At 44.2% G+C, this 27,720-nt stretch overlaps 1 protein-coding gene across 1 annotated transcript in view; it reads right to left on the reverse strand.

The window, feature by feature from the left end:
- AMPD1 (adenosine monophosphate deaminase 1) overlaps positions 1–27,720 on the reverse strand; it is a 62,209-nt gene that overhangs the window by 14,452 nt on the left and 20,037 nt on the right. The window contains exons 6-11 of the mRNA XM_033917389.1: positions 19,446–19,665; positions 13,638–13,767; positions 11,268–11,462; positions 10,209–10,340; positions 9,124–9,287; positions 1,900–2,026 (exon numbers count right to left, since the gene is read on the reverse strand). Of these exons, the coding sequence (XP_033773280.1) occupies positions 1,900–2,026; positions 9,124–9,287; positions 10,209–10,340; positions 11,268–11,462; positions 13,638–13,767; positions 19,446–19,665 (968 nt within the window). The remainder of the gene's footprint in view (positions 1–1,899; positions 2,027–9,123; positions 9,288–10,208; positions 10,341–11,267; positions 11,463–13,637; positions 13,768–19,445; positions 19,666–27,720) is intronic.

Below are 27,720 nucleotides of genomic sequence, written 5' to 3' on the forward strand. Positions count from 1 at the left end.
AATTGGGGGTAGAGGAGAGGAATGGAGAGACAAGTCACTTTATTTCCCAGTGCCCTAGGTACCTTCTTACAAAATGTAGGCACTAATAGTGCACCTATAGAATCCAAGTTCCATGATTGGCACCTATAATTGGTAGCTATGCACAGAAGACCTAGGTACTGTTCTATAATTAGGGCCCCTAACTCACTGAGCACCCAAATGTCAGGAGAGCATACATGTGAGCAGAATAGAGCTGTACCATATAGTACAGTCGAATATGAGTAACAAAAAATATTATTTGGCCAAATATGAATAATGGGCATTGAGCTTTAACATAATTTTCTCTGAATGTCCCTTTTACTCCCTCAGTCATCTGTTTGTCTGTCTTGGCTGTTTAGATTGTAAGTTCTTTCAAGCAGGGACTGTTTTCTTCTTTGTGACTCTGTGTAGCGCTACATATGTCTAGTAGTGCTATAGAAATAATTAATAGTAATAGCAGTAGAGGTCCAACTGATTCATGTTCTGGCTTCTTGCTCTTAATATACCTAAAAATGTTTTTGCCTCTGACACAATCTTCTTTTCAAGGTCTCTCTGCCTCCCAAATCAATGTTTTGCATTCGACTTGCTATTCCTTATGCTGTTTCCTGCTGTCTTCAGGTGGATCCTTCTTCCACACTCTGAAGGATTTTCTTTTAGCTGTAATAGCTTCCTTCCCCTCAATTATTAACCATGATGGCTGCCATTTGGTCTTTCTTCTTCCTTTTTTAATACATGGAATATATCTGATCTGGGCTTCCAGGATGATATTTTTGAATAACTTTGAATTAAAATCACTTTTTGGCCAAATACAAATGCATTGGGGTACTATTTGGGGCCAAACTCAATCAAATATGAATAATTGGAGCAGATCATGGGTATGTCATGGGCGTGTTGTCAAGCAACCCACACAACTTATAGAATACTATCATGTCACACTTAGGTATACCCGCTTATGACAGTTATTGACCTGGAGTTGGCACACTAATGCGTCTTTGCATTAATATTCTATAATAGATTAGCTGCACCCTTAAGCAGTTATAGAATTGGCACCCTTTGTTGCATCTAAAATGAGGTATCAGTTTATAGAATTGCTGCCTTAGTGAGTTCTCTACTTTGAGCAGAGCCCCCCCCCCCTCAAAATTGCAGAACCCCTATATTTATATTGCCAACCAATTCCTTATATGCCTGTTTGATTGCTTCGATCATCGCATCAAAATCTCCCGGCTATTCCAACCTTCTGTCATAGTTGTTCTGACACCATTCCCTTATCTGTTTTCAGTGTTGTCAACCCCTCCCTGTGGAATAATTTACCTTATCCTTTACATATGGGTCCAAACAATAGTAAATTCAAATCTGGATTTAAACCTCTCTCTTTGACAAACCTTTTCAATTGTAGTATTCGCTACTCTTGTGGACTTTCTAGGTGGCAGAGTGCAGGTGATCTGTAGCATCCAGGATGCAGATTTTCTATTTACATTATTGTCACTTTTGTTTTCCTACCATATTTTGTATCATTGAAAACTGCCTGGATGGCAAGTGTTGGTGGTGAAGTATATCCTCCACCTTCAAGGCCCGCTGATCCAAAATGGCGTGACTTCCCTCTTCAGTGCATCATGTGATGCCCAGGGAGGGGCCTATGGCCCTGATTGTCTCAGATGCCTAAGGCCCCTCCTGGTGACTTAGCCAATAAGAGCCTTGGGCTCCTCCCTTTGTAGACACTTCTACAGAAGAAGGAGCCTAAGGCCCTGATTGGCTCAGACAACTGCCCATATTGTTGCCTTGTAAGCTATGGGTTCTTTTTGTATGAGGTCTGTGGTGCAGGTAATGCGCCCAGATACCCTGTCTGACTCACTTTTCATAGCTTTCTCAGGTGGCACTCACATGTCTCAGGAAAACGCTGAGCTCTTTATTGGCCTGAGGGTTGATGGTCGCTTCGAACACAGGCATGAAAACATTTTCCAACATTTTGCCAAAGTGCGGGATGAAGTTCTGAGCCCTGAAAATATCACTAAAAAAGAAAACAAAGAAATAAACCCCTCTCACAAATACTGTCAAGAGAATCAGCAAACACAACACCTTCAAGATAAGAGGAGACAGGCAAAAATATCTGGAAAAGTTAAGAGAGGCTGGTCGAGTAGTCAGGAAAGCAAAGAAGCAAACGGAACAAACATAGCAGGCATGATATAACAGGGGGACAAGACATTTTATAGATATATTAGTGATAGGAGGAAGTGCAAAAGTGGAGGCGAGTATGCAGTATATGCAGAAGCTGATACAAATAAGGCTAAATTGCTTTACAAATGTTTCTGCATTGTATATGGCATGTAAAAAAGCCTCAGATCACCACCTATAAACCAAAAAGGTTAATTATAGGTTACACCAGGGTCCAGAAACCTCACGGCATAAAAAAAACCTCCACACTAATTAATTTTCAAGCCTTGTGCAATTCATATACGTTCCAGTCTTAGTTTAAATAACATTCCATGAAGATCAGGATACTTATCTCAACAAAGATCAACAGCACTAACGTTGGTCAGTGTTTAACATCAGACCTAGTGAAATTACTCAGATCGCATACCAGCGTTTCTGCTTCACAAAGGATATGGATCCGATAGGATTCACGTTGAAGTACAAACTGTTGACGATTGCTTGGCGTAGTAGGAGCATAGAATTTGAAGGATGTTTTACTGATCCAATGACAGGCAAGACATTTTTTTCTTATTATAAAACTGCATGTATGACTTCTTTTGTAGTATACATGATTGTATGCCCTTGCCTAAGGATTTACATTGTACATAAGAACATAAGAATAGCCTTACTGGGTCAGACCAATGGTCCATCAAGCCCAGTAGCCCGTTCTCATGGTGGCCAATCCAGGTCACTAGTACCTGGCCAAAACCAAAGGAGTAGCAACATTCCAGAATCCCAGAGAGTAACAAAAGGTTCTAAAACCCCAAAGAGTAGCAACATTCCATGCTACCGATCCAGGGCAGGCAGTGGCTTCCTCCATGACTTTCTCAATAACAGACTATGGACTTTTCCTCCAGGAACTTGTCCAAACCTTTCTTAAAACCAGACTACTCAACCACTTAAGACCCATTTGATTGAACACAAGAGTTGCCTCAATACTAACAAAATACAAGCTCGTCTAGTGATCTGACATGTCTTGCCATCGACTATGCTCCTACTACTTCAACATGAATCCTACTGGATCCATACCCATAGTGAGGAGCCCAGGGGACTTAATTTTCAATTCCAATGGAGTCAATTTTTTAAATAAGGAATTGAGGTTTAATTGGAAGATTCTCCAGTATAAATGAATGAAAATGTCAACTTGCAGTTTACATAGAAATGTGACAGCAGATAAAGGCCAAATGGCCCATCCAGTTTGCTCATCCACAGAAACCATTATCTCTTCCTCTGTCTAAGAGATCCCTTGTGCCTATCCCAGGCTTTCTTGAAATCAGGCACAGTCTCTGTCTCCATCACCTCTTCCGGGAGACTGTTCCACACATCTACCACCCTTTCTGTAACAAAGTATTTCCTTAGATTATTCCTGAGCCTATCACCCCTTAACTTCATTCTATGCCCTCTCATTCCAGAGCTTCAAACTGGTGCTAGGGGTTTTTAGCGTAGGCTGGTGCAGTAAATGCTTCAGCGCTCATAGAATTCCTATGAGCGTCAGAGCACTTACCTTGCCGGCCCATGTTAAAAACTTCTAGATCAGCTTGATGAAAGGGGACGATTAGAGTTGTCCTTTTGAAAATTAAACAATGCTACAGTAGATTTCTTTAGTGACTTCAGTCCATATATCAGCTCAAATTTGATCATGTTATGTTCACAGTTTCCTAGCAGACCTCTTGAACTATGCCCAGGAATTAGTACTGCAAGACTAACACTAGGGGTCATCATCGCCACTTGGACTTGGACACTGACTGCGTGGCAGCAGAGGATGATTGCTGCTGCTTCCTCCACTGAGCCATCAATGCTCTCCCCAGCTAAGACCCACAAGACAGTTGGGGATGGTGAGGTTGGCCTCTGGGGGGAAGGCCAGCAGCGTGCCAGATTTTAAGAAAAAATGGGATTGGCACGTGGGATCTCTTCACGGAGGGAGTTAGGGGGTGGGACAATGGTATGGGCAGACTAGATGGGCCGTGGCCCTTGTCTGCTGTCAGTTTCTATGTTTCTATGTTTCTAAGACAGGCCCATTGTGTTAGCACCACCGTTATGAATGAGGGTGTCAGGGCTGATGTCTGGGGTTCAAGGGGTATCAGGGTGTGGATCATGACGGGGAGAAGGGTTGAGGGTGGCCTTTGTGTTAGGGGAGTTGGAGACCATGGGGAGGGGCTACTTTGATGTGTTGGCGTTCTTTCTTGTATCAGGGGGAGGACCAGGAATGGGCAGAGACGCTGTGGGCACCTGTACTTTTAAAACTCACGTTACATGTCCAAGTTGGTAGCGCAGACAGCCCTGAGCATTCTAGAAGGCCCTTCGTAGCTCTGATGAGACCTAGCCTGGCTACTTGACTGCAATCTAAGGAGGGTGTTCACACACTAAGCTCTAGGAGCAGCTTTAGGAATATTAGCACACACACGTTAAAAGAACCTGATTTTCTTGTCAATATAAAGCCCCCATGGGTTGGGTTCCTGCATTTGCTTGTCAAGTTATGTACATGTGACAATAGAATTTTAGGGGATGGGGAGTTGCAATTCCCAACACCCCCTCCCTAATCTAGCAGTTTATCAGACCCTCCCATTCCCATTCACTTCCCTTTGCAAAAAAAAAAAAAATCCTCCCACCCCATGGCCTTTATTTCTTTTCTCTTGGCAAAAGGAATGTGGGTGGCGCTGCTCTGCAGCTGGACCTGTGCCCTACCTCTAGCAGATCTGGGTCAAGCCTTTCATGCATTTGCTGATCAACATTTCCAGCTTCGACTCCTCTTGTGTCTGAATGAAAGATTTCTACTCTACTTCTGTATCCTGATCACAGGACTAGAGAATGGCACGGGGACAGTTTTCCCCATCCACGCAGGAACTCGATTTTCCCGTCCCATCCCCGTGAGTTTTTTGCTGTCCCTGCCCCTGTCCCATTCCTGCAAATTCTGCCTTAACAGCACAAGCCTCGAACACTTATGATTTGAAAGTGTTTGAGGCTTGTGCAAATGAGGACGGAGCTTAGGCATTGGTGGAATGAGGCATTATGACATCACAATCTGAGCTCTAGAATGTTGCTACTTATGATTTGAAAGCATTTGAGGCTTGTGCAGATGAGGACGGAGCTTAGGCATTGGTGGAATGAGGCGTTATGACATCACAATCTGAGCTCTAGAATGTTGCTACTTATGATTTGAAAGGATTTGAGGCTTGTGCAGGTGAGGACGGAGCTTAGGCATTGGTAGAATGAGGCATTATGACATCACAATCTGAGCTCTAGAATGTTGCTACTTATGATTTGAAAGGATTTGAGGCTTGTGCAGGTGAGGACGGAGCTTAGGCATTGGTGGAATGAGGCATTATGACATCACAATCTGAGCTCTAGAATGTTGCTACTTAGGATTTTAAAGCATTTGAGGCTTGTGCAGGTGAGGATGGAGCTTAGGCATTGGTGGAATGAGGCATTATGACATCACAATCAGAGCTCTAGAATGTTGCTACTTAGGATTTTGAAGCGTTTGAGGCTTGTGCAGATGAAGACGGAGCTTAGGCATTGGTGGAATGAGGCATTATGACATCACAATCTGAGCTCTAGAATGTTGCTACTTATGATTTGAAAGGATTTGAGGCTTGTGCAGGTGAGGACGGAGCTTAGGCATTGGTAGAATGAGGCGTTATGACATCACAATCTGAGCTCTAGAATGTTGCTACTTATGATTTTAAAGCATTTGAGGCTTGTGCAGGTGAGGACGGAGCTTAGGCATTGGTGGAATGAGGCGTTATGACATCACAATCAGAGCTCTAGAATGTTGCTACTTAGGATTTTGAAGCGTTTGAGGCTTGTGCAGATGAGGACGGAGCTTAGGCATGGGTGGAATGAGGCATTATGACATCACAATCTGAGCTCTAGAATGTCGCCACTTAGGATTTTAAAGTGTTTGAGGCTTCTGCAGTTGAGGACGGAGCTTGTAGGAATGGGGCAGGGATAGGAAAAGAACTCTCAGGGATGGGACAGGGAAAAATGTGTCCCCGTTCCATTATCTACACAGGACCCTAAAGCAACAGCATTATCTGCATTTCACAAATGTCAGTTTGGGTTTTTGTGCTTCATAATTATATTCTTTGATCTTATTTTGGAGATTTGAGTGCAAACGTCCAGTTGCTGATTTTATTACTTACTGAAGCACTGAAATTGATTTCTGTTTGACGTATGAATGTTTTGTGATGCTATACAACTGATGCAACCTCAGGGCAAAACGTGGCCATGTCAGATATTTTAATAAAATGACTTTTCTTTAACAAGCGTGGTAATATGTGTGTTTTCTATCTATCCACAATAAATATGCATGACATAAGTTTCCAAACATTGGAGGTAGTGCATGCAAATTTATCTCATGCATATTCATCGTTGGTATCTGTGTTCCAAGGACTGGATTGAGAACCAGTGATTTAGCCCAGTGGTTCCCAAACCTGTCCTGGGGACTCCCCAGCCAGTCAGGTTTTCAGGGTATCCACAATGAGTATTCATGAGAGACTTGCAAATCTCTCCCATGAATATTCATTGTAGATATCCTGAAAACCTGACTGGCTGGGGAGCTCCCAGGACAGTGCTCTAGCCTAAATGGCACCGGTGTGACAATTCATAATTATGGCCCCGGGTCACCCATTCCTAGGGTTACCAGACATCCAGATTTACCCGGACGGTTTTCAAAACCCAGCATATAGAAAAAAAGAAGAGAGGCTTGAGAGATGGTTTGAAAATATCCAGCTGCAATCCCGCTCTCATTCAGGCCTAGCCACGGGAAGCAAAACGGCCCACAGGTTGCAGCAGAAGAGGGGATGACTCTGTGGCCGTGGTGTAGTAAGGGTGAGCAGCGCCTGGGGTGGTGGCACCCCTCCCCCGCTCCCTTCCCTTTTTAACATCTCTGGCATGAGCAGCATGCCCCCGTTTGTGTCGGCTCGCCCTTTGACCTCACTTCCTAGGTGTGGGTCCCAGAAGCGACATCAGAGAGAGCGCCAATGCCAACGCGGGCAGCAACCTCATGGTGGGGAAGGCAAGGCAAGGGGTGCACAGGCAAGGTGAGGAGCAGGGGGTGGAGAGGAGGAGGGGTGCCATGCCCTTAGGAAGACCATGCCTGGGGCGGACATCCCCCCTGCATCCCCCTTACTATGCCACTGCTCTGTGGCAGAAATCTGCTTGGGTCATGGGCAGCACCATAGGTTAACATGAGAAGGAAGGTGCAGTTCTGCAATGGCGCAGCGAGGGTAGTTGGTGACCACCTGCACCCTCCTCTCCACCCCTCCCCCACTCTTTCCTCAACACACACTTCCGCCTTCCCACCCCGTACCTCTTTAAATCTTCACCCAGCGTGAGCAGCTTCTCCAGCCTGCTGCTCGCACTAGCTTTCCCTCTGATGTCACTTCCTGGCCCCGTGACCTTGAAGTAATTTCAGAGGAAGCCAGGTTGGCACAAGCAGCAGGCCAGAGTAGTTGCTTGTGCTGGTGAAGATTTTAAAGAGGTATGGGGGTCTGAAAGGGAGGGCACGAGTGTGGTACCGGGGGGGGGGTGAAAAAGGGCTGACTCCCCCACCAAGATAGTGCCTGGGGCATTCCATTCCCCCCCTTACTGCCTGCAAGAGAAGGAAGAAGGAATGTTTCATCCCCGGAGGCCTCAGGAAAGTGATGGCACCCCCTTGTGGATGGTCCACTGTGCAACCACACAGGTCACGCACCCCAAAAGACCACCCTGCTTCTATCATACTGCTACTTTAAGGGTCTGAGCTCATAAAACTACACTGGGGAGTTGCATCCAGGATCTAGGGAATTAAATGCAAGGGCGGGAAGGCACTGGCTTCAGCTTATACCTATAGCCCCATCTGGTGGCTAGTCCATGAACAGCAACAAATGGGAATACAAATAGGAACAACATTTTCACTGATAAAATAACGTAATGGCTGCTTTGCTGGATTCTAATCCTCATCATGTAACATAATAGATAAAAATTGCTTTTCTTAATTCATAAGGGACCTTTTCACAAAAGCTTAGCAAACACTAATGGACATGAGTGCACTCTGCGTTCCGCGTGTTCTATTTTCTACCTATGCACCCATTGCTAGGGAACTGGAAGTCCAGGGTTTATGTTGGGTTTCTGTTTCATAGATGTCCTACTTTCTTGAGCTTGATGGAAGGAGAGGGCTCTGGATGGCATGTCACCAACAAATGTCTAGACAGGGGTGGCAAAATCCTAAATCCAAAATCACACTGAGAAGGGGAGGGGTGCAGGGTGATATCATGCTCAACACCCTGCATTTTAATGCCCAAATTTGGGTGATCTTTATAGAACTGTCCCCCAAAAGGGTATATGTCATAAGCAAGTGCAGCTGACATTAGTCCTTGTGTGTGTGACTAGTCACTTAGTTGCTTCTTCCATGGTCTGTGCTGCAGAGTAGGGTTACCAAATGGCTCCAGAAAAAGGAGGACGGATTGAGACATCCTGGTTTTACTTCTACTGAAAGCAATGGCAGTAAAGAGGACAAGTAGAGACATCTGGGCTTAACTTCTATTGAAAGCAATGGAAGTAAAACCCGGATGTCTCAATCCGTCCTCCTTTCTCTGGAGCCATATGGTAACCCTGCACAGAGGCTCCACTGAAGCTGGATAAGATCAGCCATTTTCATTGATTTGATCTTGATATATAAATACTATAAGTGGAAATCAAGGTCTAGGGACCCTGACACTTTGACATACGATGGTCATCTCACTTGGGTTTTTATCTGGTTGGTTAGTTTACATACGTATGCATTTTTCAGCCCGACCGTTTTGTGAGCTATTTAATATATTGAGCTATGATTAAACAGGCCTCTTTTTGGACAGTTCACATAAGCTCTTGGTTATAGAATTAGCCCCATAATGTAGGGTCATGTTCCAAGACATAGAGAAATAAAGTACTCACTAAATTCTAGGGACTTGTACCATCCACTTCATGTTTGGGGAGTAGACTCTGTGCTTGGTGAACCACTTGGCAAGATTTGTCCATTCTGCCGGGGAACGCCCATAAATGGAGAGGCGAGGTTCTGCATATTGATACTTTGCGTCTTCAAAGTCAGAGCCAACTTCCTAAAGAGCAGTAAAAATGAATATGTAAACTCCATTCAGAAAAGATGTTTTATGTTCTTTGAGTAACCTTCAGATGGATCTTTATCTATGGGCCAGCTCCCCCCCCCCCCCCCATACACACACAATAGAAAAATCCTTCAGCACATCTGGCCCTCCAGAATTTCCTGCAGATGGTTGCACTGTTTTGATAGATTCCGGAATCAAGCTTGTTTCCTTTTCAGGTACATTTCCTGTTATGTCAGTAGACATGGATGGCAATTTAATCTCTTCGCTGATGTCAGGGTGTGGCCATTGATTCGAGGCCATTAACAAGAAGACAATAGGAAGTAGGCTGACTAGCGGAGAAATACTTTAAAGGGCACAGTTGACATTCATTTCCAAGATTGCATTCTCCAGCATTTACAGGAGAATTCTATAAATCGCACATGAATTTCTGCATGCAAAATTGTGCGCTATTTGACATGCGTGCGTAACTAAATTGACTAAGCAACAAAACCAAAGAAAAAGGAAGGTCCAACCTTGTCTGCAGTGAAAAAAACCAACCAGGAACAAACAAACCAAAACTGCAGATATGTACAATGATATAGGCAAAATTTATTGTGACAACCAAAGTATATCTAAAAACCTTTTTACCAAACAGGGGACCCAACACGGTCCATGTTTCGGACAACCTTCATCGGGGGTCCATGGTAGAAAAGGGAAGAAAAATGTGTCACGAAAAATTGCAGTAGAAAAAAATGGCTGTGCGTTGGCCCTTATTCATCGCCACAGGCCTGGCCCACTCCTTCCTCCGAGAGCCCTCCTCCCGTGCAGTAAGGTTCCAACTACTGAAGTCTCCGTCAAAGCTCACTCCAGCCCATCTACACCATCCCACCCATTGAAGTCCTCCCCAAAGCAGAAAAGGAATGAAAAGCCCCTAACCTTGATGATGGTAGCAAAATATTCGCCATCAATAAAATTATCTGTCTTCATGTAAAGATCTCGCAGCTCACTTGCTCCCACTGGATTGTATTTAGCGTTAAATTTGTCGAACCGTTGAAAGGTTTGACGTCCCTAGAAGAAACAAGTTACATGACATACTATGAAAAGGTCATATAGGCCAATTTTCAGGAACACAAACAAATGTAATAAGCTTAAACCTAGAACAAAAATCAAGATTCATGAAGTCTTGTACGGCTGGTGGTATTACTACTCAGAATTTCAGCTCTGCTTAAGCCACTTCTGCAAAGCAAAGGCAGAAAAAAGGGGACGGATTGAGACATCCGGGTTTTACTTCCATTGAAAGCAACCAAGATGTCTCAATCTGTTCTCCTTACTTCCATTGCTTTCAATGGAAGTAAAACCCGGATGTCTCAATCCGTCCCCTTTTTTCTGGAGCCATATGGTCACACTACATTTGGCCCTTATCTGCCATCATGTTTCTTTAACCATAAAGCTCTATAACATCACAATGCAGGTGTAAAGAGCCTTAGCCTATAGGAAGAGGAGATGCAAATGTTAAAAGCCTTAGCCAATAGGGAGAGGAGGAGATAGTGGATGCTCTGGATGGGCCATTTGGCCTTTATCTGCCATCATGTTTCTATAACCATAAAGCTCTATGACCTCACAATGCAGGTGTAAAGAGCCTTAGCCTATAGGAAGAGGAGATGCAAATGTTAAGAGCCTTAGCCAATAGGGAGAGGAGGAGATAGTGGATGCTCTGGATGGGCCATTTGGCCTTTATCTGCCATCATGTTTCTATGTTTCTATAACCATAAAGCTCTATGACCTCACAATGCAGGTGTAAAGAGCCTTAGCCTATAGGAAGAGGAGATGCAAATGTTAAGAGCCTTAGCCAATAGGGAGAGGAGGAGATAGTGGATGCTCTGGATGGGCCATTTGGCCTTTATCTGCCATCATGTTTCTAGAACCATAAAGCTCTATGACCTCACAATGCAGGTGTAAAGAGCCTTAGCCTATAGGAAGAGGAGCGCTGCTTACGGCATGGACGTCCAGCGAATCCACGGTCAGGTCGTAAGGGTGGAGCTTTAACATTTGGAAGAGTTCATTCAACGTCATTTCTTTACCCTTGGCGCAGTAGACCACACGTTCTGAATCCAAGCGGAAAGTCTTCTTAATGAAGCGCAAGAGATGCTTCTGGCTCATGCAGGCAGCAGCGTGAATATGAGTGTCCACCTGGAAAAGGCAGAGAATACAAAAATAGTCGCATACCCTTGTTGGTACAAAGATGACCACAGATCTGCTGAGACCAGCCCCCTCCTCACCTTTTCACTCTGTAGTAGTCCAGAGGAAAAAATTATAGCATCCCTTCAAACAAAATTTGTTGCCCATTCTGTGACACAGTGGAAAATCTTCCTTCCTAATCCCAAATGTAGTGGATGGTTTCTAGAGAATGACACGGGGACAAATTTCACCGTCCCATCTCCGTGAGTTTTGTCGCTGTCCCTGTCCCTGCCCCATTCCTATTAGCTCTGCCTTAACCGCACAAGCCTTGAACACATGATTCTAAAGTGTTTGAGGCTTGTGTCGATGGAGGGACTTTGGCATTGGTGGAATGAGGCATTATGACATCACAATCGGAGCTCTAGAATGTTCCTACTTATGATTTTAAAGTGTTTGAGGCTTGTGTGGATGAGGACGGAGCTTAGGCATTGGTGGAATGAGACATTATGACATCACAATCTGAGCTCTAGAATGTCGCTACTTAGGATTTGAAAGTGTTTGAGGCTTGTGTAGATGAGGATGGAGCTTGTAGGAATGGGGCAGGGACAGGAAAAGAACTCAACGGGATGGGAAAATGAGTTCCCGCGGGGATGGAGAAAAATTTATCCCCGTGTCATTCTCTAATGGTTTCGGCACTCTTGCCTAGAATCTAACTATAATTATGGCCATTTTATTCACCTTGCTTATGAATAAGGCCTCACTGATACCAACAGTTTACATTACAACACTTATTAGCAGTGGCGTAGGAAGCGGGGGCCGTCCGCCCCAGGCACGGTCTTCCTAAGGATGTGGCACTCCTCCTCTTCTCTACTTCTCCCCCCAACTCCTCTCCTTCTGCATGCGCACACCCCTTGCCTTCCCCCGTGCCTTTTTTATTTCCCCAGGATGAGCTTGCTGACCGTGACGGCATCAGCACTCTCTCCGATGTCACTTCCGGGACCTGCTCCTAGGAAGTGACATCAAAGGGCGAGCCGCCACCGATGTGGGCATGCTTCTTACACCAGAGAAGTTAAAAAGGTACTGGGAAAGGGAAGGGGGTTTGTGTTGATTTTCAGGAGCAGGCCAGGATGATGTATGATAAATTCATGGAGCGTGGGTACCCGTCTCGGGTAGTCAAACGAGCCTGGAAAAGAGCCCACTGTTGCCAGCGGGAATGGTTATTTCAACTCAAGCAGCATCAAGATGACCATGATTTAGTGTGTGTGTTGCCTTTCTCCAACCTTAGTCATAATATTCGGCAGATTATTGTCAAGCATTGGTCAGTGCTTCAGGTGCATGCAGGTTTTCAAAAAAATACCTCCGTTTGCGTTTACTCAAGGCCGTAATTTGGCAGAGATATTGAAACACAAGGGTGTTAGAGATGATGAGGACTTGGCTCCTCATACCCAATGTGGGCATTGTACGTACTGCCAGCAGGTCTTGAGCACTGACCATTTGACAATACCTGGTACTAAGGGAAAGAGGTTTTTTTCTAAAAACTGGCACCGACTGTACTTCTCAGGCCGTGGTATATTGTATTATATGCCCATGTGGTAAACATTACATAGGTCAGACAACGAGAGTCATTAAGGTTCGCATTGCTGAACATCTCAGCAATATTCGGTGCCAGAGGTAGGCAATTCCGGTCCTCGAGAGCCGGAGCCAGGTCAGGTTTTCAGGATATCCACAATAAATATGCATGAGATAGATTTGCATCTCAAGGAGGCAGTGCATGCAAATCCATCTCATACATATTCATTGTGGATATCCTGAAAACCTGACCTGGCACCGGCTCTCAATTGCCTACCTCTGCCCTAGGGCAACTAAAAATACTGTCTAAAGTTAACTGGGTCCAGGGCTGGAGAAAGATGATTAACATATATATGCAATATTTTTTTCCTTAGTAAAATCGGTGATACCTGTGTTACTCCTAGCAGGCTGCTGACTGCCTGGATATTCAGTGTTGGTACCCGGTTAGAGCTGACTCTGAGTTTCCAGGCGCAATTGAGCCAGCTGAGAATTACCCCCAAAGTCATTACAAAGCTAAATTATTGCCCCCATGGCTACTGTTCAAATAGGAGGCTTTCTTTCAGTAAGGTAGCTCTTAGTGACATCTTGTTAATATTTACAAAAAAAAAGTCCTTTTACCTTTCTGCAGTTGTAAAAATCCCTGTGTGGATTGTTTTTCAATTCCTTCAACTCTGCCATTTCATTGAGCATCTCATGGACCTGGTACTTGGAGGAGAGAAACTTCAGACGACGGTGGGAATACGTTTTACTAAGGAGAAAAATATTGCATATTTATATTGATCATCTTTCGCTGCCCCTCCATCCAGTCCGCTCAGCAGTGACATTCCTTATCAATTCTTGATAACCCCCTCCCCCTTATATGAAGCTGCGTAAGGCTTTTTTATCGCCGGCCGTGCAGTGTTAACTCCGACGCTCATAGGAATTCCATGAGTGTCGGAGTTAACACCGCCATGGCCGGTGATAAAAAAGCCTAATATGGCTTCGTAAAAGGGGCGTAAATTGGCTTTCTTGGATATTTCTGGGACCCAGACTGTAAAAGTCTGCCCCGCACTGTCCTCGCATTCAAAATTACTGGAGTTTCAGTCAAAGCCCTCTCCAGTCCAGCCTAAACCAAATTGCTCAGTACCAGCCTTAGTTCTTCACAGCTGGAGTCGCCATGTAAGCACCACTTGAGACATCAAACATTTGTACAACCCTTCATTTTCGAATTAGAGATCCTCTGTGTTCATCCCACACCTTTTTGAATTCCCTCACTGGTTTTGTCCCCGCCACTTCCTCGGGAGGGCATTCTAACTCTGTGAAAAATAATTTTCTAACATTAATTCCTAAGGGTAAACCACGCATTTCCTCCAGTTTTCCCATTTTCCTTCACCGGGAAAAATTTGTTTCTATATTAATACCATTCAAGTATTTAAACATCTATGTCATATCGCCTCTGTCCCTCCTCTCCTCGAGAGTGTACATATTCAGGTCTTCCAGTCTCTTCTTGTAACAAATTTCCATTTCTACCATGATGCACTTCTAAAACACTTCCAGGAAAAATTTGATTAATCTTACCATGTTAATGTAATTTTGAAAGTTTTTTTGTAATATCACTGTCTGTATACAGTCTCTTCCTCTGTAAACCGCTCTGACAAGTTTGTGGTATTGCAGTATATAAAAATAAAGTTATTAATATTATTATTGTCTTTTGACACAAGCCTTATACAATTTTCGGCACCTTCCTCATGTCTTTTTACGTTCTTAGCAAGATGCAGCCTCCAGAACTGAACACAATACTCTAAGTGGGGTATTTTTGACCCTGGACTTTGAAATAACATCCGCTCAAACTCAGGGGCGGGAAATTTCATGGCGACTCCAGGAAATATTTCTTCACCGCGAGAGTGGTTGATCCTTGGAACGAGCTCCCGGTGCAGGTGATCGAGGCAAACAGGGTGCAAGAATTTAAGAGCAAATGGGATGCCCATGTGGGATCCCTTAGAGGATTAAGCCAAATGAACCTGTCACCAGGAGTGGGATCCCTAGGATAGTAGACTTGGGGGTGGGTCAGTAGAGTGGGCAGACCTGATGGGCTATGGCCCTTATCTGCCGTCATCTTCTATGTTTCTATGTTACCTCAAGCTTTTGCTCCAAGCAAACCTATAATGCTTTCCGAAAACTTCTGAAAAGCGATTATTTCAGCAATGCTTTTGCATAAACAAAGGAGAGTCTTGTGGCTTTCTTAACTCCTTCTTTCCTATCCTATTAAATTGTGAATGAGTCTGCCACAATTGCATCTTTCCTAGGGTACTTTGGGGTTTCTTTCCTTTTCTGTATATTTATGTACTTTTAACTGTGAATGGTTCGCCTATGCAAATGAAGCGGTATTAGCAAATCCCCAACAAACCATAAACCCATACTAGAGATGGACTGTTTGTGATGAAATGCTGTTCACCAATAATAGTGCGCATTCTTTGCACAGAGGTGCACACGGTCCCCCTAATCTTGTGTGCACGTTTTTTGCGCTTTGCAAGTAAAAGTGTGCTTCCAGGTTCTAGAACAGCGTCAGTTGTGTGTGTAAGCCCGGTACGTTAATGGCGGGGATAGGAGGCACCCAGCCCTTTTCTCACCCCTCTCCTTTCCTACTCCCCCCCGCCACGCAAGCCCCTTCCCTCTTTAATTTTTCTCCGGCACGTGCAGCATCTCCAACCTGCGGGATCAGGAAGTGACATCAGAGGGAGAGCTGTGGCCGGAGAGCAGCGGGTTGGAGATGCTGCTCATACTGGCAAAGAGCCAAAGAGTTATTTAGAGGGGAAGAGGTGCTGGTCTGCCCCCCACACCTTACAGCAATTATCGGAGTTCATTGGCATATATTGTTTACAGCAGTGGTTCCCAACCCTGTCCTGGAGGACCATCGGGCCAGTGGGGTTTTTGGGATAGCCCTAATGAATATGCATGGGGCAGATTTGCATGCCTGTCTCCTCCATTATATGCAAATCTCTCTCATGCATATTCATTAGGGCTATCCCAAAAACCCTACTGGCCCGGTGGTCCTCCAGGACAGGGCTGGGAACCACTGGTTTACAGAAAGAACCGCAAGGAAAGAAAACCACGAAAGCAAAAGCAGGAGCGAGGAAGTGGGACGGGACAATGGACCTTCCACTCATGCACCAAAGACAAAGGACCAGACCAGGTTGGGATCTGGACGACTCTACAAAACCCGGTACTTTGTCCGGGTTTTGAAAAGCCTCCTGAAATCGCATTGGGCAGGCATGCGCGGACTTCCTCCTTGCTGACACAATTTGCGGACAAGAGCAGGCAGCAGGGCTAGGGCGGGATTAGGGCAGGGATTGGCAGAACTGGGCGGGCCTGGGGTATACAGCCCTGCGTATATAGTATATCCTCTTTGATGTATCTCTCTTGATATATATTTTTGATGCATATTTCCGATGTATTTTTCTGTTGTTCCTTCTACTTCTCATGACGTTTTTCTGTCCTGTTTTTCTGTCCTATTGCAATTATGGTATCATATTTTATCATTTGTTTTTATTTATTTTTATTCCTAGTACCCCTGATGCAGGCGTGTTATTCATACCGAAACACAGTACTGTGAGGGGTTTGAACTGTTCCTTTTGGATTTGAATAAACAGCTTCGCGACATTCTGTTGACTTTGGTCTGGTCTTTTGGCTTTGGTGCATGAGTGGAAGGTCCACTGTCCCATCCTACTTCCTCGTTCCTACATATAATTTACAAGCATAATTCCACTATTCCATAATGTTAATGCCTGTGTTCTATAGTAGAGAATGACACGGTGACAAATTTCATCACCGTTCCCGTCCCCGTGGATAAATGCGGGAAATAATCCCATGTCATTTTCTAGTGTCTATTTCAACCTCGGTCCTTCTACACCAGCATTCGTCAAAGCAAAGCTTATGGGTCAGTGGTTGTGGCCATTCCTACTCTGATTCTTATGTGAGCCAAGGATAATGAAGCCATTGTGACATCACTGATGTGATTGGCTCTTAGGCACTGGTGGAATGAGGCATTATGATATCACAATATCTGCTCTGGATACCAGAGACTGCCATTCTTCAGTGTCTATTTCAATCTCAATCCTTCTACACCAGCATTCTTCAAAGCAAAGCTTGCGGGTCAGTGGTTGTGGCCATTCATACTCCGATTCTTCCCTCTCTCCTTAAAGAATGGCATGAAGATGGTTTCCCGCGGTTATCCTTGGAGACGGGAACGGTGATGAATTTTGTCACCGTGTCATTCTCTATTCTATAGTGCAGAATTACAAGAGGGGTGTGGGAGGGGCTTAGATGGGGCAGGGGCGTGCCAAGCACTTATTGCATTAAGCTTTTAGAAAACTGTCAGTTACATGTAGAGCGGCTGCATTTAGATCCACCACGGAGCTAGGAATGCTCATGCCTGTGAATGTGGACTTACACTAGTGTTCTAGAACAGCAAATACGTACTTAATTGCCGTTATAGAATTTGCACTGAGGGAGGAAATTCTATAAATAGTGTTGAAATTTAGGTGCTGAAAAGACTGGCACTCAGCTAGTATTAGAACATAAGAGCTGCCTTACCGGGACAGACCAAAGGTCAATCGGGCCCAGTTTCCCAACCGTGGCCAACCCAGGTCCCAAGTTCCTGGCACAATCCCAAGGAGTAAAACAGATTTTATGCTGCTTATCCTAGGAATAAGCAGTGGGTTTCCTTGTGACTCTGTCCAGGGCTGCGCTATAGAAATAATTAATAACAGTAGCAGTTAATAAAGGCCTAATGGACTTCTATTTTAGGAAATTATCCAAACGTTTTTTAAAATCATGTTAAGCTAACCGCTTTCACTGCATTCTCCGGCAATGAATTCCAGAGTTTAATTACTTGTTGAGTGAAGAAATATTTTCTCTGGTTTGTTTTAAATCTACTACTTAGTAGCTTCATCGCATGCCCTCCCTAGTCCTAGCATTTTGGGAAAGAGTGAACAAGCAATTCACATCTACCCATTCCAATCCACTCCATATTTTATAGACCTCGATCATATCTCCACTGGGCCGTCTTGTCTCCAAGCTGAAGATCCCTAGCCACTTTAGACTTTATCCTATAAAGGGGGAAGCTGGAATGAGGGAGAGGAGGGATGGCATGGGGTACAATTCCACTGCATCCCTCTGAGGTAGGCTAAGTGCAGGGTGAGAGGGGGAGGGGGAGAGGGGCTTGGACAGAAAGAATAAGACATACTTTGCACTGGTACTGAAGGGAATAAACTTAGTAGATAAGGGCGGTTGTTCACCCTCTCCAAGGTAGGGAGAATGAGAAGGCACTCTAAAGTTGAAAGGGGATAGATTCTGTACGAACATACGGAAGTTCTTCATCCAGAGAGTGATGAAAAACTGGAACGTTCTTCCGGAGGCTGTTATAGGGGGAAACACCCTCCAGGGATTCAAGACAAAGTTGGACAAGTTCCTGCTGGACCAGAACGTATGCAGGTAAGGTTAGTTTCAGTTAGGGCACTGGTCTTTGACCAGAGGGCTGCCGCGGGAGCGGGCTGCTGGGCATGATGGACCACGGGTCTGACCCAGCAGCGGCAATTCTTATATTCTTATGAGAAAGACATGGGGGAAGTCATTGCTTGCCCTGGAATGTTGCTACTCTGGGGATTCCGGAATCTTGTTACTCTTTGGGGATTCTATTTAGAATGTTGCTACTCCTTGGGTTTTGGCCAGGTTCTAGGGACCTGGATTGGTCACCATGAGGATGGACTGCTGGGCACGATGGACCACTGGTCTGACCCAGCAGCGGCAATTCTTATGTTCTTATGAGAAAGACATTGGGGAAGTCACTGCTTGTCCTGGAATGTTGCTACTCTGGGGATTCCGGAATCTTGTTACTCTTGGGGATTCTATTTAGAATGTTGCTACTCCTTGGGTTTTGGCCAGGTTCTAGGGACCTGGATTGGTCACCATGAGGATGGACTGCTGGGCACGATGGACCACTGGTCTGACCCAGCAGCGGCAATTCTTATGTTCTTATGAGAAAGACATTGGGGAAGTCACTGCTTGTCCTGGAATGTTGCTACTCTGGGGATTCCGGAATCTTGTTACTCTTGGGGATTCTATTTAGAATGTTGCTACTCCTTGGGTTTTGGCCAGGTTCTAGGGACCTGGATTGGCCACCATGAGGATGGACTGCTGGGCACGATGGACTACTGGTCTGACCCAGCAGTGGCAATTCTTATGTTCTTATGGTATGAAGGTCAGATGTTACACTGCTGAGAAAAAGTGAAAACTTGAAGGGTTCCTGCTTTTGGCCATTTGTCCCTCATCTTAATCATTTGGTACCAGAAAGGAGGTGCTATTGACAAAACAAAGAGACCAAGTGTGAAGAGACAGCTCTGATTTCCTGTCTACAATCTGCTATTACATGTAATGTTTAATACTTACACAGGACCCTGGGCAATGAGGGCAATTAAAAAATTCATGTCATCCACAAAGGAGTTGAGATCTGGGTATATCAGATCTTTGGGTTTATGCTTATCTGCATCCTGCTTGCTGCCATAGACATAAATCACACCGTCTTTCATCTCGCAATAGTAGCCAAGATCCTCAGGGAAATTGTCTTTTCTGAAAGGGTCCTCTCCCTTGGCAGGAGGTGATGTAAAATCTGTCCAAAGGAAGGGGAGGATGAGGTGATCAATAAGAAATAAGATCTCATGCTTGAAAAAGATGAGCTACAGAAGTGCCAGATTAGCCAGGTTCTAGAGGTAGAGTTTTGGCCAGTTCTGAGTTCTTGATCCTTGTGCATTGTGGAATTTGTAGTCCTGGCTTCTTCCAAAATGCATAAGGATCACTGCCAGAAGCCAGGATTGACCTAAAATGTTCCTTCAGGCACTGGGTCTCCTGGCAGCTCTGGAACTAGACTCTTTAGCCACCAGGTGCTCCTGGAAGCCCTGAATATATGAAGGTCTCCCAGTTTCATGGAGTCCTAGTCATGTATCTTATAAGAAACTTACTTCTGCAAGTACAAGGCAGCACATGCAAGAAACCCTCAGCTCCCCCTTCCCCCATCTGGGACTGCAGAAGAAATGAGAGGTCAACTGGCATCACAACTCCCATAAAAAGCCCTGTGGTATTTTTTCTTAATTTCCCTCCACTTGGTTTTCCTATATTGGCAAAGGTCATCCATTTCAACATGGCCAATGTGGAAGTCAACATTTCTTTTGACGGTGCTATGTAGTAACGTCATTGAACGTTTCCTAAGCTTTGTACCTTATGAAAGAGTAAACATGAACCAATTTGCGCCTTTACTCATCTTTAAAAGGGGCTTTGGAATAAGGAGCTATCGAAAGAAACATTTTAGGATCTTGGAGAGATCTTCACATGGGAAAAATCCACTGTATTGACAGTGAAATTATAGGTTCTGGGCAATAAAATATCCCCTACTTGGGATTCATAGCCCTGGTGCCTATTCTGAATGTGATTTGGGGCTCCTTTTACGAAGGTGCTTTAGGGCCTTAACATGTGGAATAGCGCTAAAATGCCGCTGCCACCTTCTCTTGAGCAGGCGGTATTTTTTCGACTAGCGTGCACTATAACTCATGCTAATCCAGTGCGTGCATTAAAAACGCTAGTACACCTTCATAAAAGGAGCCCTTAGACCACGGTTAATACCAAATGCTAGAATATCTTCTGGGTCCTTTATTAAACAGGCTTTGGTGTTCTAATGTAGCTTTTTCTTCATATGGGCAGCGTATTAACATGTGATGGATAGCTCTGTTACCAGTATTTGGTATAGTACAGCCAGAAGTGATTTTTAAACAGGGCACCTATATGAATAGTCTAAAATGCTTCTTTCAATAAAGACAATCCTATCCGACTGGCACTTAATATTCAAATTATTAGAACCAAATCAAATGCAAACACTTCCAGTAATCTCACAGGTCTCATATACAGTTTTTTAATTTACAATTTTTTAAATTTTCTTTCGAGGCCTCAGCGATGATACCCACGCTGATAAACAAAATCAATATCGGTTGGGATTTATACATCTAATCGTCACCAGCTCTCACTTTTAATATTTTCACCATTTTTCAGTGTTTTAACGTCAGCTTTGAAAACTGGTGAAAATATTAACAGTGAGAGTTGGTGACGATTAGATGTATAAATCCCAACCGATATTGATTTTGTTTATCAGCGTGGGTATCATCGCTGAGGCTCCAGAAGAAAAATTTTAAAACTGTATATTAGAACTGAGCGATTATTGGATGTATTTTATAAAGATGACATAGGCGTCTAGGTGCTGTTATGAACGAAACTCTTACAATAACCCCAAATGGTACACTAGTGATCAATTATCTTTACTCCAAAGAAGGCATAAGAGTGCGTGTACACACATAGATCCATCCTTGCTCTGCCCAAATTATGCCCTGGGAAAACCTGGACATAGCAACACACTTGGATGACTTTGTATGTGGATGACATCCAATTAATCCAGGGGTGTCCAATGTCGGTCCTCGAGGGCCGCAATCCAGTCGGGTTTTCAGGATTTCCCCAATGAATATGCATTGAAAGCAGTGCATGCAAATAGATCTCATGCATATTCATTGGGGAAATCCTGAAAACCCGACTGGATTGCGGCCCTCGAGGACCGACATTGGACACCCCTGAATTAATCCATCCTATTGATCTTAATAATCCAGATGAAGTAAATATCATAAAGTAGAAATTAGAAAAAATTAAAACTTGGTTAAGCTATCCTTAAACATCAACAAATCTAAGATGATGATCTTTCCTATAAAAGAAGGCCTAACACTACACCCCCCACCCCCCCCCACCCCCGCCCCAATCAAACAAGACTCCTCTCCAGTACAGATTGTACTTCTAGAACCTTCATCCACTCACTGGTGATCTCTTGCATTGATTACTGCAGCGCTTTTTATAAAGGCATATCAAAGAAAGAAATTAGACAGCTACAGATTGTGCAGAATTTACTGCCAGCAGTGTCTACCAAGAACTATCAAGGCTCAAGGAGAACAAAGTCATGGGACCGGATAAACTACACCCCAGAGTGCTTAGGGAATTGAAAGATGTCCTGGCGGAGCCGTTAGCTGCGCTCTTCAATCTTTCCCTAAGCACGGGAAAAGTCCCATTGGACTAGAAAACAGCTGACAACATTCCGCTCCACAAAAAGGGTTGCAGGTCAGAGACAGCAAATTACAGACCGGTCAGTTTCACATTAATAATGTATAAACTTATGGAAACATTGATTAAATACAAATTAAATACAATTCTAAATGACGGGGGAGGCTGAGGGATCCCCACCAGCACGGATTTACAAAGGTAAGGTCCTGCCAATCCTATCTAATTAGCTTCTTTGACTGGGTAACGAAGAAGCTAGATAAGGGAGAGTCCCTGGATGTCGTGTATTTGGACTTCAGTAAGGCTTTTGATAGTGTCCCACACCGTAGGTTATTGAACAAGATGAGTTTGTCGGGATTAGGAGAAACATTGACTGCATGGGTTAAAGACTGGCTCAGTGGCAGACTTCAAAGGGTTGTGGTAAATGGTACTCCCTCCGAAATGTCGGAAGTGATCAGTGGAGTGCCGCAGGGCTCGGTCTTGGGTCCAATCCTATTTAATATCTTTGTACAGGACCTGCCTCAGGGACTTTGAGGCAAAATTGCATTTTATGCCGATAACGCTAAACTGTGCAACGCAGTGGGCAGAGTAACCGTGCCCGACACTATGACGCAGGACCTACTTTTACTGGAAAAATGGTCTAATATTTGGCAACTGAGTTTTAATGCCAAAAAGTGCAAGGTTATGCACCTTGGTAGTGGAAACCCATGCAGAACTTACACCCGAAATGGTGAGACCTTAGCAAGAACTGTTGCAGAACGGGACCTGGGAGTAATTATTAGTGAAGATATGAAGACTGCCAATCAAGTGGAGAAAGCTTCATCCAAGGCTAGACAAATGCTGGGTTGCATCCAAAGAAATTTTGTCAGCCGAAAGTCTGAAGTTATAATGCTGCTGTACAGGTCCATGGTGAGACCCCATCTGGAATATTGTGTTCAATTTTGGAGGCCACACTATCGAAAGGATGTGCTGAGAATGGAATCGGTTCAGCGAATGGCCACTAGGATGGTCTCAGGACTCAAGGATCTCCCATATGAAGAACGCCTAGGTAAGTTGCAGCTATACACTCTCGAGAAACGCAGATAGACTGGAACCTGGGAACCTCCAACTGCGGCAAGGAGGCCAAGTTCCTGGAGGCACTAGGAGATTGCTTCCTGGAACAAATGGTAAGAGAGCCGACAAGAGGCAACGCCACCTTGGACTTGGTCCTAAGTGGTCTCACGGGACCGACAAAAGAAGTAGAAGTCACGGTCCCGCTGGGGATGAGCGATCACAACATGATCAACTTTAAACTGACATCGGGAAAGGGAAACCAACCAAAACCTTAACCACGACTTTAAACTTTAAAAATAGGTGGAAGGAATAGGAGGGAATTCCCTGAAGCAGCCATTCGTTGGTGAAACAAGTGCCTTGTTGGATCTGGACATCGGTTCCTTGTCTTGACTTCAATGCCGGAAATGTGACTTCAGTAAGATCGTTGCGTCTTTGGATTGCGATCCTGGCTTACATCGACAGCTGTTACCTTCCTGAAGGTTCTTTTTCCTGTTCCCTATGCACAGTGGTGAAATATTTTCCTATTTTGAAAGATTTCATTTAGAGAAGTAGTGGAGGGTTTTTTTGCCTCTAGAGTAAGAACGGTTAAAAAAAACTCATTGGGTTGCCATCTGCATATAAAATTAGTTGAGGCTTTTTTCTCCACTTTACTTAAATGGTTTTTCAAAGGATAGTTCCACCACTTGGCTTATAACATTTTTGCAAAAATTTTTTTTTGCTGTAGTAATTTATTTAAGATTGTTATTGTTAGTATTGTTTCTAGTGTGACTAAAAATTACGCCAGGACCTCTGCGTGTGCGGATCGCCGGACTTGATGGACCGAAGGTCTGATCTGGAGATGGCGCTTCTTATGTTCTCTATGCCAGTGGTTCCCAACCCTGTCCTGGAGGAACACCAGGCCAATTGGGTTTTCAGGCTAGCCCTAATGAATATGCATGAAGCAAATTTGCATGCCTATCACTTCCATCATATGCAAATCTCTCTCATGCATATTCATTAGGGCTAGCCTGAAAACCCGATTGGCCTGGTGTTCCTCCAGGACAGGGTTGGGAATCACTGCTCTATGCAATAAATGTACTGTATCTCTAGCTGCTAGACTCATATTGCCTTATCGTCCATTGTCTTATCGATTGTTCTGTATATTTGCTAGGTGTAAATTTGTAACTTGGTAGCTATCCTTTCACTATGGGGTTCATAATTGAAAGAGAAAAACGTCCAAAACCTGCCTAAGTCAGTACTTGGACGAACGTCCACGTGCCGATAATAAAAATGGGTTTTGGTCGTATTTCTAAATGACCTAGGCCTTCATGGTGCCGCTGAACGACCGTCGCTAAACGGGGCGTTTCGGGAGGAGTGTCGAGGGCGGGAGTTGGACAGGACATGGGCCAGCTTAGAATTAGTCGTACTGCATGTATAACCAAAAGTTATACAGCCCAGGATCGACGGAACTTGGATGTTGCGACTTAGACCATTTAAAACATGGTCTAAGTCACAAAAAAACATCTAAAGTGACCAAATAAGCACTGCAAATACATAATACAGACACCCCCCCACACACACACTACCCCAGTGATCACTGACCCCCCCCAACATAAAAATATTAATCACAACTTGAAAATTGTGCCTCCAGAACATCATCACCTGGCAGCCTGGCATAGGAAAGCCTAGTCGTGCTGCATAGAGGCGTCTTAAATCGTCTTGGGGGTGGGTTAGGGACCCATAGAGAGGAGGACCCATGCCCATAAGCCCCTGTAATCACTGCATTGATATTGAAACATGTGCACTCCCCTATACACCCCCAAAACCCTTTTTTACTAGCATATAAGTGGCTCCTGAAGCCATAAGGGCTATTGAGGGGTAGATAAGTGGGTCTAGGGGATTCTGGAGGTAGTTTGGAGGGGCTCACCATGCCCTATAAGGGAGCTGTAGTGAGATGAAGACATGGCACCCTTTTGTGAAGTTCACAGCAGTGCCCTGTAAGGTACCCCACTATTTAGATGCCATGTCTGGGTGTTCGGTCCATCACTTTGCAGACCCCTCCCACGTCCAACAGGGCTTGTTCTAGGCGCTTTTGACTTGAACGAAAAGTTGGTTGAAAATGTGGTATAAAGATGGACGATTTAGCGGCATGGATGATCAGATCAGCAGGACATATAGTTAGACGATTTTCAAAATGGAAAAAAAATTTGGATGTATTTTTCAAAAATGTGTCCTAAGCTATTTTTTTTACTTTGGACGACTTGCGACTTAGACGAAAACGGACTTAGACATTCCTTTCGATTATGCCTCTCATAGTATGTAAAATTGTAACCTATTATGGGCTCTTCTGGGAGGACAGGCTAGAAAATCGACTAAATAAATTAATAAATGTACTTTACAGAATACCTTTTTACTGATTAGGCGGTATAAAAATTTTTTTTTTTTTTTTTTTAAATAAACTTGAAACTTGATACTGAGTTGCATAATCTTATAAGAGCCTTTCCTACGAGTAGAAGATACTTTACTTGCAGAAAATGTGTTCCCCTCGAAATGACACATCAAGCAGGAACATCCCACCGCTAAGATTAGAAATCCCCAGCTCAATGTGGCGTGCCGCTAAGCCTCCTTGACGTTGACAGAAGAGTGCAGCTGGTATGTCCGATTGCGTTTCATATTCTTTTTAGTATGCCAGCTGAGAATTGTTCCAGTTGGCCTGCTCTTAGGTGCTGGCTTGGTTCAGTGACATGGGACGAAACAGCACAGCTGCAGGACCAGCAACCAAGACATGACCTCATCGATTCGGGCTTCGGCAGCTTTTTCCATGTGTTACATCGACAGCATCAGTCCCTGCAGCTTTTACAATCTAAAATCTAAGGTTATTAGGCTGTGTTGCAGAATTAATGCACATCAGTGATGTGTGGTACGTGCTACAGGTGCAGCTTAATGCAAAAAAGAAAAAAGAAAAAAAAGAACCCCCAACATGCATTCAATAAAATGAACAAGTGCAGGCAAAGTGCAGGCAAACAGAATGACAGCTAGCTTGGGTGGAACACTAAAAGAAGGCCCCAAGAAAAACCTACGATTTGCCAAAATATCTAACAATCCCCAAAAACGATTGGCAACTGAATTTCAATCCTGCTCAGACTTATTTGAGTCTCTTTGGTCTCAACATTTTATTAGATCACATTTAACTTAGGCCCTCTTTTTGCAAAGGCGCGCTAAGCGTGGATTTACGGCCTCTTTTACAAAGCCGTGTTAGCGGCTGCTCTGCGCTAACGGCCCCGAAGCCCATAGAGAATTGAAGAGCTTCGGGGCTGTTTCCGCACGGCAGCCGCTAGCGCAGCTTTGTAAAAGAGGCCGTTAGTGAGCGCTACATTAACACGTGCGCTAATTGCTAATGCGTCCATAAGATAACATGCACGCATTAGCATTTAGCACGCCTTTGTAACAGAGGGGGTTAGTGAATTTTTTTCGCGTTAAGTAAATTATTGAAGCAAATCGTTGGAGGATTTAGAGCTTCCCTGAAGCAACGCTGGCCCCCTCTTTTACAAAGGTGCGCCAAGCTTTTTAGCCCGCGCTAAACGCCAACACGTGCATGATATCCTATGGATGCGTTAGCAGTTAGCGCACGCGTTGATTTAGTTCATCCTAAATCCCAGCTAAAACGGTTAGCGCGCCTTTGTAAAAGAGGACCTTTTTCGGAAAAAAATTTTCTGTCACACATATTTTATTATTAACATTTAAAATAATCACAAAGAAATATGACTTAATGATGTACGGGGAAGAACTTATTAGGCATTCAGCCTGGTACTCGTCACCTACGAGTTGCCCAGCCTGGGGTGAAAAACTGAGAACCGATGTGTTCGGTTTACCCAGAACTGAAGTCTTTATATTAATATTGATAAAGTGGCTCAATATAGACACCACTGTTTGTTCCGAGTAGGATTGAAATTCAGTCGCCAATCGTTTTTTGGATTACACTAAAAGAACATTAAAAAAATAAATCACATCCTCTTTTCGGTGTAGTCCCCTGCTGCACTCTGAAAAGAGATGCTTGAAGAGTTCAAGAGTTATTTTGTCTGATGGCCTATTCTGTTGGCCGTCAATGGGTCAAACTAATTACAAATGAACTGTATAAATACGTGAAAAGATCAATTACCAAAAAAATATATATATAACTGCAGGTTGAGCACAACAAGTCAATGATGTCAATAAAGAGGTCAAAATGGCTGCCACCATAGAACAGCAAGAGGCAGTTAAAAATCATCCTAAGGCTGTCGGTTTTGCTTAAGGATGGCCAGAGCTTCATTATTTAAACATAGAGGGGGCAGTTCTGTAGAATGCACCAAACGTTAAGCTCCAAAATGCTGGCGCTAAGCGCGATTTCTATTAAGGGATCTGAATGCCTTTTTTCATTATGGAATGCTACTGAAAGCCATCTTTAGTGGTTAGGTATGCAACTTTACGCCGTGTCTGTGGCAGGGGCAAATTCATGGGCACTGAAATGCTTCACTTTGGAGCATAAAGGACACCGAGTCCATATTTATTT

This window comes from Geotrypetes seraphini, chromosome 13, assembly GCF_902459505.1.
Source record: "Geotrypetes seraphini chromosome 13, aGeoSer1.1, whole genome shotgun sequence".
Lineage (NCBI taxonomy): Eukaryota > Metazoa > Chordata > Amphibia > Gymnophiona > Dermophiidae > Geotrypetes > Geotrypetes seraphini.